General features: G+C 35.0%; 1 protein-coding gene across 15 annotated transcripts in view; it reads left to right on the top strand.

The window, feature by feature from the left end:
- Positions 1–14,773, top strand: part of LOC126971097 (inter-alpha-trypsin inhibitor heavy chain H4-like) — a 38,940-nt gene that overhangs the window by 8,131 nt on the left and 16,036 nt on the right. For all 15 annotated transcript variants that reach the window (XM_050817236.1, XM_050817233.1, XM_050817246.1 and 12 more), the window contains exons 4-14: positions 358–468; positions 2,600–2,853; positions 2,975–3,078; positions 3,188–3,334; positions 4,686–4,886; positions 5,930–6,086; positions 8,023–8,211; positions 8,456–8,590; positions 9,473–9,639; positions 12,493–12,639; positions 13,583–13,762. In XM_050817236.1, the coding sequence (XP_050673193.1) occupies positions 358–468; positions 2,600–2,853; positions 2,975–3,078; positions 3,188–3,334; positions 4,686–4,886; positions 5,930–6,086; positions 8,023–8,211; positions 8,456–8,590; positions 9,473–9,639; positions 12,493–12,639; positions 13,583–13,762 (1,792 nt within the window). The remainder of the gene's footprint in view (positions 1–357; positions 469–2,599; positions 2,854–2,974; positions 3,079–3,187; positions 3,335–4,685; positions 4,887–5,929; positions 6,087–8,022; positions 8,212–8,455; positions 8,591–9,472; positions 9,640–12,492; positions 12,640–13,582; positions 13,763–14,773) is intronic.

Raw genomic sequence — 14,773 nt, 5'->3', positions numbered from 1 at the left:
ATGTTTTGAACAATTTCACTGATTTTCAGCTTGTTGGGACTTTATGTAACTTCTCTCATTTTTTGGTCTAAATTGACCGGACTAAATAATATCCATTAAAGTAGTGTACAGTATCCGCGACTAAGTTTGGCTCTTGTACTCGGTATATACGAGTACATGTTTTTTATAAGAATGTTTAACTACAAATATTACGAGTTCCACCCATTACACAAGTAAACGACGATGGATGGATTGATATCTTAAATTGGACCATGAATTGTTAGATTTAAACGCAATTAATATTATTTCTATAACTATCTGCCAGTTATAAAGATATTTTTTTCAGAAATACAATTTTAATTAGTTTTATAATTTTAGGACTCTCGATGGAAAATCTTACAAAGCCTACGTGAAAGAAAAAGATGAAGCAAAAAAGATTTATAATCAAGCTGTGTCGCAAGGAATAGGAGCAGCCCACATTTCCGCCAAGTAAGTAATTTACTTAAAGAAGTAACGTAACGTAACGTAACGAAAAACCTGGTGTCACTGAGAGGTTACAAATTAGAAAATTGTTGATACTTTATTTATCTTTTTGTACGTTCTATCAAATTCAAAATTCAAATTCAAAAACACTTTATTCATGTAGGTCACAGAAATGACACTTATGAATGTCAAAAAATAAAAATATTTTTTCTGATTGAATTTACCGCAACTTCGTAAAGGGTTGAGCTAATGAGAAGAAGAGCAAGAAACTCATTGCCACCCTTTTAAGTCAAGATTTACATTTTAATTGTTTTACAAATCATTTCAATTACAATATATGCAAAGTGACGCAAAAAATACTCAAATGTCAAAAACTGAAAGTAAACACGAACTTAACTTACACGAGTAAGTCAAAAAAAAAAAAGTAAATTAATACAATATTAACACAAGAGTTAGTGAGTATAGTAGATGCATCAATCCACACATACCGTAAATAAATAGAGGCATTATGTGAGCATTTCCTAAAATTAAATATATAATAACTATAACTTTAAGGGAAGTAATAATAAAGAAAACACATCAAGCAGACCTCCCGGTAACAAAATCATCCAGCCACCACGAGTAGCACCCGTTCACGAGCATGACGCATGGACCAACCATCGCGATCGCCTCCCTCGACCATATTTTAGGGAAGGGAACGACCCGCCCCACGTCGCCGTTACAAGCAGAGCCATTTAAGCGAGCATGACGACGCCTGTCACGAGAAATCTTCCGAATAACAAAACAATGTTCATCTACATATTATGCAATACTTACTAAATGCCTCTACTTACAATTTTGTTTCAAATTACATAACTCATGATAATGATTATTAAAATTGATTAAAAATCAGAAACAATATTAATATTTAAATTATATAACTATAATGACATTTATCAAACTAAGACAGACATGTAACAGCCCAGCAGCTCAGTCCCAAGAGTTCTTTAGATCCAGATATTCAGATATTTTATAGTACCCTTTTGTATACAACTTTTTCTTAAGCACTGATTTATATTCATTTAAAGGTAAGTTCTGAATGCCAATAGCGACCTTATTATAAAAACGTATGCACAGACCTCTGAACGAATTTGTGACTTTTTGAAGTCGACTTACATGAACAGCAAGCCTATCCCTATTTTTAGTATTGACAGTGACACTTAATTGTTTTAAACGAATTCATGTTTTTTTTTACATAAACAAGGTTTTCATATATGTATATCGAGTTTATATTTATGTATCAAATTTATAATAAAGATATATTTTTCCTTGAACATTAAACCATTTCTTGGATTATTTTATTAAAAAACTTAAACATGCCGATTACAGTATATAAAGAGAGAAATTCGTATGAAAGTAATAAAACGTTATAGTCACGAAAATTGTATTAGTATAAAAATATCAAATTAAATTCGGTAGAGAAAAGGCGTATGCAATTTCGTTCGTGACGAAGGCCATTACAGACCGCACTTCTTTTCTATATTTTTCATAATGGACATTTTTATATATTATTTAAGAATAGTTAATGTAGCACGACGTTTACTGTTATACTGCAGTCTAAAAAAAGTTTTGAAAAAAAAAAGTTTTAAAAAGTATGAATTACTATAAAAAAACTATACTGAGAAGTTACAATCGCCTTTATAAAGGATCGCAAACAAAGTCCGAGTGGCGTTGTGTATATATTGTATTAACTTTTAAAATTAACAGATATACCTACATATAATATTAAAACATTCATTCAAATTAACACCTTATTTCCTGGCAGTTATGTTCTAAGTCTATTCTATACGCTCATCTCTTTCGCATATTTTGTTGCCGATGTATTTTGTTTTAGCAATTGAATTGTATATATTTAGCAAAATGATTTAAAACACGACACTCTATCCTTTTTAAGTTTTTGTAAGCTGTGATTGACTGAGTGAACACGTTGTATTCAAAGCGCGGTCAAAACACAACTGAACGAAAACTCTGCCTAATAGAAGCGTACGCAGAGTTTTTGAGCTTGATTGTGAGTCTAGTTATTTATTGTACTTCAATGTGCATACTTACAGTATTACTTACTTTGCTGCTCATTTCACAAATAACTAATTATTTTTAGAGCTCGTGACTCAAACCATTTCACAGTATCAGTGAATGTTGAACCGAATACAACAGCAGTATTCAATCTCACCTACGAAGAACTTCTGGTAAGACGAAATGGCGTCTACAACCACGCAATCAATCTTCACCCTGGTGCATTGGTACCAAAGATGAAGGTCACTGTTCACATCAAAGAATCTGCAAAAATTACAACGCTTAGGGTTCCTGAAGTGAGGACTGGCAACGAAGTTGATGCAACGGCAGAAGACGCACGTTAGTATCAGCTTTCATTAATAATTATGTCAATATTGAACTATTGTATTTATGTCGAATAGCATTTCCAAAGCCTATCTCTTTTTTAGACGTTGATAATTTTGCATATAAATTATTGCAGAGAATCCAAATGCAGCTATAGATAGAGGTCAAAAAGAAGACGAAGCTACAATCACATTTAAACCAGATATAGAAGAACAAAAAAGGCTAATGCAATTGTATGCTGTATGTATAGAAACTATAATACCTTGTAGAATACCTATAGCTGTAACTATTGCAAAGTGCAAAAATTACAGCTTTTTGGTGCATTTTAACAGATTATTTGATGTTCTAGGCGAAAACCAAGGAATCTGCTTCTCATAGACCTTATTATTATGGACATGAGGAAGATGACGAGGAAAAAGCGAAAAATGCAGAGGGGACTATTGGTCAGTTTGTAGTTCAATACGACGTGGACAGATCCAAGAATGAACAAGTTTTGGTAGGTGATTTCAAAGTCGTTTTTGATTTAATTACTCTTCTACATTTTTTCACAAACCTTGAACTAACCAGAGTATTATAACATATGTATTTTTTGTTTCCGAAGTAACTAATAACTTAACCTCGATTTCATCAATGACAATTCAATCTGAGATTATTAAAACTCAGCTTTACTTAAACTAATTCAAATGCAAGTATTGATCTCTCTAAAAGGCAAAGGAATTGAATCTGTAAGCTCGTTTACATGTGCATTCTTTCAGTCCTTAGACTCCGCTGAACGTTCAGTCTGTATTTCGACAGGAAGTAGCGCAAAACTGCAATAGTGAAATAGCTGAACCGATAACAAGATGGTGAATTCCATAATTCCTGTTTGAATGTTATGGCCATCATGTAAATTAAAAAATGTTTTTCTTAAAAATTTAGAGTGCTATATCTTATGTTATGTAGATAGGGAGTCCTTTGTGTGAGTGTGCGACTGCATTCTAGTCATCTTTTACTTAAGACCACGTCGAGGCAACGACGTGTTATTGTGAAACAAATATTGCCTTTGGGTCCCTTCTTGCATAGTTATTATTAAAGCTTTGATTATGTAATTTACAAGAAAAATTTTAAGGAGTTTGTTTCGAATCATCAGATTTAAAACAAATACCAATCTACATATTTATGATAATGTATACTTTCATTCTCAAAATATGTCATGTACAATTTAAATAATAAGATGGAAAATACTTACCTGAACTTGCGCGCGTTACGACCAACCTATGATTATCTGTCGTTCAACCTAACTAGCGTCGCCACGTCCCCCTCCCCGATATCGTCTGATTTCGCTAGGAACTCCGTGCCCACCTAAGGAGAAGCATTTGTAGCCATTTTTCCATGCAAAAGTTCTCTACTGTTTTCTCCTTGGATAAGTTTAATATCATCATTATCTGCGTCTCTCTATTTGCTTTTTTTATATTTTTCTTTTTGTATATGTTAAAATAGTTCAAAAAGTGCTCAAAATGGCTTAATTATGTAGGCTGCCAACAGAGGCCAAGTATCCAAGTCAAGCACAGAATATTTCCCATCCATTCAGTTTCCAAAAAATTTTTAATTTTTGGAGGAGAAAATTGCCAAAATCGAAATTCTGGTTCTTGAGCTTCTTACTGAGTATTTTTTGCCGGTGCTGCAGTTGTCCTTATCGCACTGATGATTGTCTCACTCGAGTAAGCGCGACATCAGATTTAAGAATTCTTAAATCTGAAATTAGCGCTCAGGTATTAGTTCCTCTTAATTGGTTTTTCTTCCTGTTGAACGTTGTAACTTCTATATCATTTTCATAACTTGTTAATTATATTTTATCGTATTTTAAGGTAAACGATGGGTATTTCGTCCACTTCTTAGCTCCCACATCGCTACCGCCGCTCAGGAAACATGTAGTTTTCGTCCTGGACACGTCTGGTTCCATGATGGGCAGAAAAGTTGAACAATTGAGGGAAGCTATGCAGAGCATTCTAGCCAAGCTCAATATTGGAGACTACTTCAGTATCGTTGAGTTCAACTCTAATGTAAAGGTAAGTTAACGTTTAAAAGGTATTAATAAAGTTAATTTAGTAAAATTAGGATATCATCCTCACCATCTGGATGTGTGGCGTTCCTCCACAGTGCGGTTTTCAAGGAGCTTTCTTCCACATACTACAAAGCTGTGGAATGAACTTCCTTGCCTTCCTACTGTGTAATCCATAGCCGAAAGCTTTGACGAACGTTTTTTATAATCATTAAAATTCAGTGCCGCTCAGGATTATTAATTGACAATTTTCAATATTCAATTAATCGAAATCGTTAAAATCTTAATAAGTACTGTAAAAAGAAAGTGATGCTTTTAGTGAACTACTTAAATGAGGTTGTTATTTATGAAAATTTCTGACAACTGAATCAATAAGATTATTCAAAGTTTCTCAATAAACTTTAAAACCGGCATTGCAAACGACGAATTAATTTCCATAATAAATACAAACAGCGGTATATTTATAGCTAACGGTTATCGACCCCATGAAGTTGCCGTTTAAAAACTGTAACGTACGGGACTTAGTAGAATTATAATTATTTCATATCGATTTTTTTTTGTAAATATGAATTTTTTTTCATATGAATCTTTCATGGAAACTAACGGCTAAATTAGGATATCTTATGAATAATTTTTTTCTGTCTAGAAATATGATGATGTATACACTATACATACTAAATTTTATTATATTATATACTACTGCTGTACGCGACATCGTCTGCGAAACTGTTATTCCTAGTCTGATCAATTCTGTCACAACTCATCATTAAAATATATTGTAAATAAATACCGGATTCAATAAAACAAGTGGCATTAAGCAACATCTTGAATTTAATTAAAAAAGCCCTTACACCTTCCTTAAAGGCTACGCTCCTGTGATTCCTCTTGTGTTGGAATAGAATGTGGGTGGTGGAGCGAACAGGCATATTCGTCACTTAACACCAAGTGACCCATATGCTTGTTTGTTCTCTTTTTCCCTAAATAAAAAAGGTTATAAATAAAACTTTTATAATTAAGATGGGCGTTTCAAAGATTTTATTTGCTTTTTAGGTGCATGATCTTCAGGATGCTGATAAGCCGGATATCCAGAAGCCAAGTTACCTCAGCTATCGAGCCCAGGATGCAGTCTTGATACCTCCTTCACCCGCAATCCCTGAAAACGTACAAAAAGCGAAGGTCATCATATCTCGTCTACAAGCTTATGGAGGCAAGTGTGTTGATCACAGAACGACGAGTTATATACTCCAACGATCGGAAGTTTATTGAACTGGCAGTAATAACTAGTTACACAGCTAGACTGGGTTTCCAGCAGCCCTATAGCGACGCGGACGCGTCAATACCACTTTGTATCGTCGATTCAAAGGCAAAGTGGCTCGACTCTCAGATACCAAAATATTGGTACTTACAGATAGTTGAATGCAGTCGAGCCCTGAGGTAAAGAGCGGGAGTATCTCTCCCCGCTGTCCGCACGCCTCGCCTCACGCGCCTTCAAATAGTTATGTGCAGTCGTTGACAGTTATCGAACGCATGTCATATATGACATCAAAAAGAATTCTAAAGGAATCAATTTTGAGAAAATAAGTGCCTTTTTACCATTTTATCGTGTTAATACTAAAGTTGCGATCCAGTGTTATTTTCTTGATTCATTAATTAATGACTGATCCGAGCCCATTAGATTCCTTTCCAAAAAAACGATTTTATTAAGTTTTTCATCATTTAAACATATAGTATAAAATGGTAAACTTGTCGAATTATTTAAATTTATCGACACGCTAATGTTATGTTCATCAATTATAATTAGGTGATATATCTTTAGATGCCGCAGAACCAGCACCAAGTACATGATATGAAAGTCATACTCCACACCAATTCAATTACATTCTCAAGTCCTTCCAGGGTAATGAAATACTATGGATGTAAATGTATATATGTAGGTCACACTAAAAGTTTAGCGTAACTTAAAAAAACATGTTATAACCAAAATATTATGTTTATTACTTTTCAAAATACTCTCCTTTACATTTTAAACATTTTTTTCCAGCGATCGGACCATTTTTTATAACAGGAGGACCACAGATCTGAAGGCATGTTTTCACTGCCTCTTCGGAATTGGTAAAAGTGACACCTCTCACCAAATCTTTGATTTTGGCGAAAATAATTGATCTTTAAGTGGAATTGTGCAGATGGGACCCGTAGCTGAGAAAAAAAATGCGATCATTTTTTTCCAACGTTTCTCGCCTACCTCACTTTTGTTGGGCTGTCCTCATTTTGAAACACCCATTCACAAGATTGCTGTTTTGTTTTTTTCTGGCTCAAAACAATAAATCCACGTTTCGTGTCCTGTGACAATGTCATTATGCATGAGCATGAGAATGTCCGTGGTCATACTTCATTAGTATCTGTGAGCACCATTCCACGCGAGCCCGCTTCTGCTCCGCTGTCAGTTCATGAGGGATACAACGACAACAAAGTTTCCGAACTTTCTTCCATTCTTCGTGTTCAATTTTATGAATTTGGCTCATACCAATCCCCAATAGTCCTCGAATTGCCTCATAGGTAATCCGCGGATTTTCTTCAATTAGCCGCTTAACAGTAGCCACATTATTTTCATTGACGGCAGTTGAAGGCCGCTCGTCACGAAATTCGTCATGTAAAGAAACCAGACCCGACCTCTCTCAAATTCAGCAAACCATCGCCTCATGGTGCTCAAGTAAGGTGCTTCTCTCCCAAATTATAATAAAGTTAATTACATTTTCGTTGCGTACATGATAAAAAATAATTGACAAATGATGTCCCACCAATTGTTTTATTTTTAATACTAAGAAGGATGCGTTTCAAAAAATTTAACATTCGAAATCCAAATTGTTCCGATTAGCTAGAAGTGCAAAACTTTTAGTTTGCCCTATGTATAAGGCTGTTAAACAGCTAATGATTTGAGTATTAAAATATAACGTGTTCTGCAAAGGTCACGTCACAGGGTTAAATTAAATAATAATAAAAAAGTATTGGGTTTTTAATAGCTCCTTACCAAAATGGGAGTCTCTAAAATTAATAATGAAAATATTTCGCATGGATTCAAGTATTCTTAAGATAATCAGAAGACTATGTCTAAAATTATCTTTAATATTTTAATAACTCTCTAGGTACAAACATCAACAGCGCTCTTAGTGTTGCCATAGAACTGATTCACAAAGGAGTGAACTGGTCTGCCAAAGTCCCGACTAAAACAACCACCGACAAGACAACAACCGAAGACGCAGAAATCACAGCAACCACGCAAGACGTCGCAGAAGACAACTCGGTATCGGATAAAAAGGATAATAGAAAAGATGGTACGTTGAGTTCTTCCGATGCCCATTTCTCGAAAATACTTTTACCTTTGATTAAAAATACCTTCCTTCAGATTCTTTTGTTTGATACATTTTTTCGCATATTCTACCTACTTGTTTGTGCGCAGTTTCTTTTCTGCTTTAGCCGTAAAATATAGACCGTGGTAGTACATCGTCCCTCTAACTATTCGATTTATAATTAACTTAATTTTTAGCAATTTTATTCTCGAGGTATGATTTTTTCCAGACTTGGAATCGATTATTATTTTCCTTACGGATGGCGATCCAACCGAAGGTGAAACTAATACCGTACGTATTCTCTCGCATATATCAGAGAAGAACTACGGGGAAAGGAAAGCTTCGATATTTTCACTCGCTTTCGGTAAGTACTTATCTAAAATGCATAATCTTATAATTATATCAGGAAAATAGTTACCTAGGCAGATGCTGAAAATTAGCGTTGTAGCCAGTACTGGCTGACAGGCTTACAGCACAAGCTGATCATCGGCCTTTTCTTTTCCCACGCATATTTAGTTAAGTTAGGAATTGGATGAGATTGTTATTTATTATATGGAATAAATTTTTCTGATTGTTATTCAGTATATTATTAAAACATTTCTTACTACTAATAACTCATTAAACACTAATAATATACTCACAGTTGAGAATGCTCTAAAGGAACACTCAGTCACTGAATAAACAAATAAATCAAGTGCTCCTCCATACAATTCGCTTAAGGATTATTCTTAAATGATATTGAACAATTTAGTAAACAACTGTCAGACACTGGCCACTGTTCAGGCATTATGTATAAATAAATTTAAATATTTTATGTTTCCGAAGCGGTAGTAGTATCTAGTATATTAGAAATGACATCAAAAAGAATTCTAAAGGAATAAATTTTGAGAAAATAAATGCTTTTTATCCTTTTTAATAAAGAAAATACAAGTAAACAGGTTGTTAATGTAACAGCAAGTTATGTCATACTCGACCTTAGTCTGTAAGGCATTAGGCCTTAGAATCGAGAATACCTTAAACTATTATGTACTGGATGTATCAAAGTTATGTACCTGTGCGAAAATTCGAAGTGATCTTTGTAAGAATAATAAAACAATACTTATGTTTATTATTCGTACAGTTTTAATTTATATCTGGACCCAATCTTGAAATCTAAATGAATCCACAAGCAGAAATTATAAATATTCTATGAGCCACATTGACTAGTACTAAAGGTACATTTTGTACGACTTATTTTTGTCGACAGGTGAGGACGCTGACCGTACTTTCCTCCGCAAGCTATCTCTGAAGAATGAGGGTTTCATGCGTCACATATACGAGGCTGCAGACGCTGCACTTCAGCTCCGAGATTTCTACCAGCAGGTGTCATCGCCACTGCTCGCTAATGTTGAATTTACATATCCACGGGAACAAGTAAGACAGATTCATTCGATATGGTTATCTTTTGAAGTTATTTTGTTTTGAGAAGAAAAAGTGCTTGTGTCAGCTCCTACGCGCGACTGGAGTTAGACAGATACTAAATAAAGTCAAATCCAATGGAGTCGGTTACAAACAGACATAGAGCAGAAGCTAATAAAAGCGTATTAATTAAAAAAGAGCGACATCATAATATGTAAGGGTAAATAAACACATTAATGAAAATTCTTAAAGAATATATATATTTTTATTTTATTTAAATTTTTTAAGACTATTCGGCGAAATATTTTATATCAAATATTTTACATTTAAGTAGATCTTACATGACACTCATTATAATTATATTATCTAAACACTAATTATCATAACTGAAACCACAAAAATAGTTAATAGAAAATAAATCATAATAACTTTAATATCTATATAATCTATTTGGCGTGAAATGCGCTATAAATACTCTCCATATTAAATTAAACATTTTATGATGTGCATAGCTCATATAAATTTGTAGAAACTATATTGATAATTCAATATTTAATAAATACAAAGCACACATGTATATATATAGAATACATGTCATATTAATGTATGAATTGTAACTTACTTAGTACCCACGTGCTTATCAGATTTCGGGCACTATTATTTACACCACTTTCTTCCATAATTTATAGAATTTTCACTTAACTTTATGAAAGTATTATAATAAATCAATTTCAATAATATAATAAAGCTTCAAAATACAAGAGAGTGAAAGGTGCGCGAGAAATGATGCGCACCAAAAACGTTACTATGCCATTTGATGAGTAGGTTTTACTCTCCATATTTATTGTCATACCGGGCGGCTTATATGAAAATCGAACCTTAAGGAGTAAACTCCAATAAACTCTAAAAACTAATGGTAGTATTTTTACTATGCGCCTGCAAAGTATCATGATTTTCCGACACCGTGAAATAGATTTGAAGTATTATCTATATTATTCAAGCATCGGGATTTAGCCAGTGAAATTGTTAATACAAATCGACAGGTAACTACGGTAACCAAGATGTCAGGATACAAAAGAATTTTGTGCTTATGCAGAATATTTTCAACTTTTCTGCTGACACAATCTCTCTATAAGTCTGAACCTTTAACGAGTCTGGACCACGGACGAGTAAAAAAAAAGCCTCCGTGTCACCTTACATAACAGTGAGGCACCAAAACAAGCCGGTAAACGTGTAAATACATAGCCCCACGCATACACTTACACTAATACAAGCCGATCGGCCGCCATTTTGAGATTTGCCATCGTCTGTGACAGATCAGTTTGCGTCGCATTATTTTTTTTTAAAAATGCCGTCGTGGGGTTTTGATAAAGTGTAAAAACAATAATATAAAAGTATTTTTGGATATATGATTATTTAAGGGAGAAAAAATTGTGTAACTGGTATACCCCGTAACCGCACACATACTAGCATAAAGGTGCTTCATTTGCTAATATCACGGCGCGGAGTCCTTCTTTTTTTACTAGTCCGTGGTCTGGACAATCAATTTATCATATCATTAATATGTAAATGTTTTGGGGTTATTTTTCTGGAAGCATCATTGTTCGTTCTGACACTAGAAATTGTTCCCAGATCGAAAATTTTAAAAGAATTCCTTAAAATTTGCTACGAAAGTTTGCAGAGATTTATCGTTGTTGGAAATACTGAAGTCAAGAGATCACTTGGCTGATCCGCAACACGAGCTTAAAGGCGTGGAACCTTCCCAAATGTTTTATTTTATATATAGAGGAACGTGATACAAAGGAATCGAAGGCGGGCGTGCATTCGTGCCCAGATTATAACCACCAACGACAATCATCAGTCAAGATGGATACGACCAAGAACAAGAAGAATTAATGATTTTCCCTGTACAGCGGTTATAATCCTTGAAATGCACCTATACGTCTTGGCATACTTTCCTGACTTCAATCGCATTAACTCTATCAGGCATGAGCCTTATTCTTACAACACAATTTGTTATTCATGGATGGCGTTGGTCTTGGTGTACCTAACCTTAAGTCCCGACAAGTTCCCTCGGGAAAACTCATGTGGTGTCACACGAAAACATGGAAAACGTGGATTTAAAAAATAAACTCACAAGCTCAGTTTGTCTTCCTATTCGATTCTGTATTTAGGGAATGGTTCCATCATTTGGGTTTTGCAAAGCCCTTTCATTGTGTATTGAATACCGCTGAATTTCACCATCGCACCAAACCCCACCAATCAAAATATCTTGCTCACTATTTGGATGTATTGTATAGGTTAGCTAGGGTAAAGTATATATAGGTATACTTGAACTCTCTGAGCGCAAATTTAAGAAATATATTAAAACTTTTTTTCAAAACGAAGGCTTACTATAGTTTAGTAGATTCTAAGAAGCGTAGTTCTTGTCTGGCTCTGCGCAGGCAACCTAAAGTTGTTTATTAGATATTATATACTCATGCTTAGTTTTTAAATGATTTAAAATATGGGCTGGGAGTTCCTTATCAGTTTTTCTGACCCATGTCAAAACCCTTTACAAACTGATGTAGCTTCAAGACGTTTACTTAGTGTTCTGTTAAGTTGTTCTGTGCGTACATCTTGCGAGGTCCACCCAGGTGAATATGAAGTGGGTACCTTAAAAATGCGGGTACAACTATCTCAAAGGCCCTTATCGCTCCTGTGATTATTCTGGTCTAGTGCTGCCGGAGAGTATGGCTGGCGAGTATGGACATTTGTGATGATCGATGAGAGCCACCAGATGACCTGCACTTTCATTTTATCCTCCGATTAAGTAAATATTGAGTTTAACATAATATCAAATTATTCGAATTAAATGTTTTTGTCCAGATGAAGGAAGGGTCTTTAACGCGCAGAAAATTCCGTGCAATATATGAGGGTTCTGAAGTAGTGGTGGCCGGAAGAGTGGCGGATGGAGTCGAACTGTTTGAGCCCCATGTGTATGGCTTCTGTGGAGTTGAAGATGGAGCTGGTAGGGTAAGTTCGTATATCTTATTAAAAGTATCGCCCTTAATGTTCACATTATGACCTGAATGTTACTGAATAAGTCGAGTGTGCGTCTGTTTATACATGTAAGTATTATTGTTGAATGTTCTCCAATAGTGTGTTGGTAGTACAAGAATGAGTATACGAGTATACAACTTTGTCTACAAAACAGCTAGATATGGTAAGGTCAATATTCCTCTGCGCCGCTGTAAGCCTCGCGAAATATCGACATTCGACATGACCTTTGTATCATAATAATATTATAAAAAATATTTTGGATTATTATAATATATACCAACTTAGTTGACTTATAGACTATTGACAGTTAGCCTCTATTTTGATAAATGCACGCACACAAACACAAAGTGACATATAAATCGCGAGTGTAAGACGTAGCTTGTCACGCACACTAAAGTAATATACCTGGCCTGTTTTCATCGGTTGCCTAGCAGCAAGAGGCTCTGTCCAGACGCCTAAATTATCTGAGTCATTATATTACGCGACTTGCGTTGATATTCTGGCTCTTTCTCATGTCCAAGTCACTTCAGTTGGTGTTGGGGCTGCTACTTCGACTGCCGAAGACAGCAAACATCGCAAACATGTCGGTCCCATTGAGTCTTACATCTTTGTGCCGTTTGGTGTCACACTTGGTCTGTGGGGCTCTCAGCCGCTGACTATGTACAAAGTACTATCTTCTCGACTCAATAGCGCTACTGGAAACCCAAGCACTGGCAGCTATTTTGGTACACGGATGAGCCTAGCTATTTATATCGATATGCCGGTATTCTTGGTACGCTTCCCCATAACGATAATTTTAATATAATGACATGACATATTAAGTATTGTAAATATAGTGAATATTATTTGTTTTCTTTGGAATAAATATGTATATTTTGGATAGTCAGCAGTTTTTGTCAGATATTTCTTTTTACAGAAAAAATATGAGATCTCACCTAAAATAGCAGTTTCACGCGGGAAGAATGAGTACCTGCCTCTGGAACGACTGTGGGCTTATCTTACCATCAAACAGCTGCTGGATGAAAAGGATGCTTCTGACTCAGACGTTAAGGGCGAGGATAGTCCTGCTAAAAAAGCACTGGATATAGCATTAAAGGTAAAAATGGCTCCGTCGTAAATTTTACTGCTGAAAATCTAAACGAACGGACAGCCTGGTACTAGATAATGATTATTTTTTAGCAATAACAATGACAGTACAATATTATATATTATTAAAAAGAGCGCAAAAAGTATGCTGGGAGAGTTTCTTACGCCGTTTCTTCTCTTTCAGAGCCATTTTTTTTCCGAAGTGTTTGAACTGACATCAAAAAGAATTCTAATGGAATCAATTTAAAAAAAATAAATTCCTTTTAGGCCTTTTAAGGTAATTTTAAGATCTAAGTAATAATGACGTTTTAAGTAATGTTAGTATAGGAACATCCATTTGTGGTGTCAAAAAAAATGTAATAAATAATTTTGTGGCATCATTCACAAGATTTTTGTTGTTTGTCACATCTTAAATTCTTCACGTCAAAGCTCAACTTTTCCTACATGGTCCTTTGATGTTATTTAAAGTTAAAGTGTATTTTTTTATCTAAGCGATTAAACGTTTTTTGAATTTTATATTATAAGATAAGTTAACTTGTTTACATCTCAAAAAAGTGACATTAAAATTAATCTATTAAATTAGTCCACCAACACTGTCCATATACACTGATATGATAGAATGTGAAATGTCTTAGAAGTAGATATGTAATTGCTGAGTGTTATAGGTTTAACCCTATCACGCGCATTTCCATCCTCGTGCGAAGCTGGTCCTACGTATACTCCAAACACGTGTGTACTACGAACACTCCTTTCCACGCGCGAGACAATTTCCAACCTGCAACCAAATCGCGTTGAAAAAGTTTGACATTTCAATAAAAGTCCGGACTCTTTATTGTCCTACAACTTCGTGCGTGATCGTCCCACGGGTGACAGACGGTGGCAGGGACGGGGTACTACACATGTCAGCAGGTAGCGGGTGGTGTTGCGGGGAAGGGCAGCGCGTGAGACTGCCGTAAGCCGTTACCCTCTGACTTGTCACCCCGTGGGACGGTCGTGCATGAAGTTGTCGGACTATAGTTGA

Source organism: Leptidea sinapis, chromosome 23, assembly GCF_905404315.1.
Source record: "Leptidea sinapis chromosome 23, ilLepSina1.1, whole genome shotgun sequence".
Classification (NCBI taxonomy): domain Eukaryota; kingdom Metazoa; phylum Arthropoda; class Insecta; order Lepidoptera; family Pieridae; genus Leptidea; species Leptidea sinapis.
This window is presented reverse-complemented; position numbering and strand designations above follow the sequence as displayed.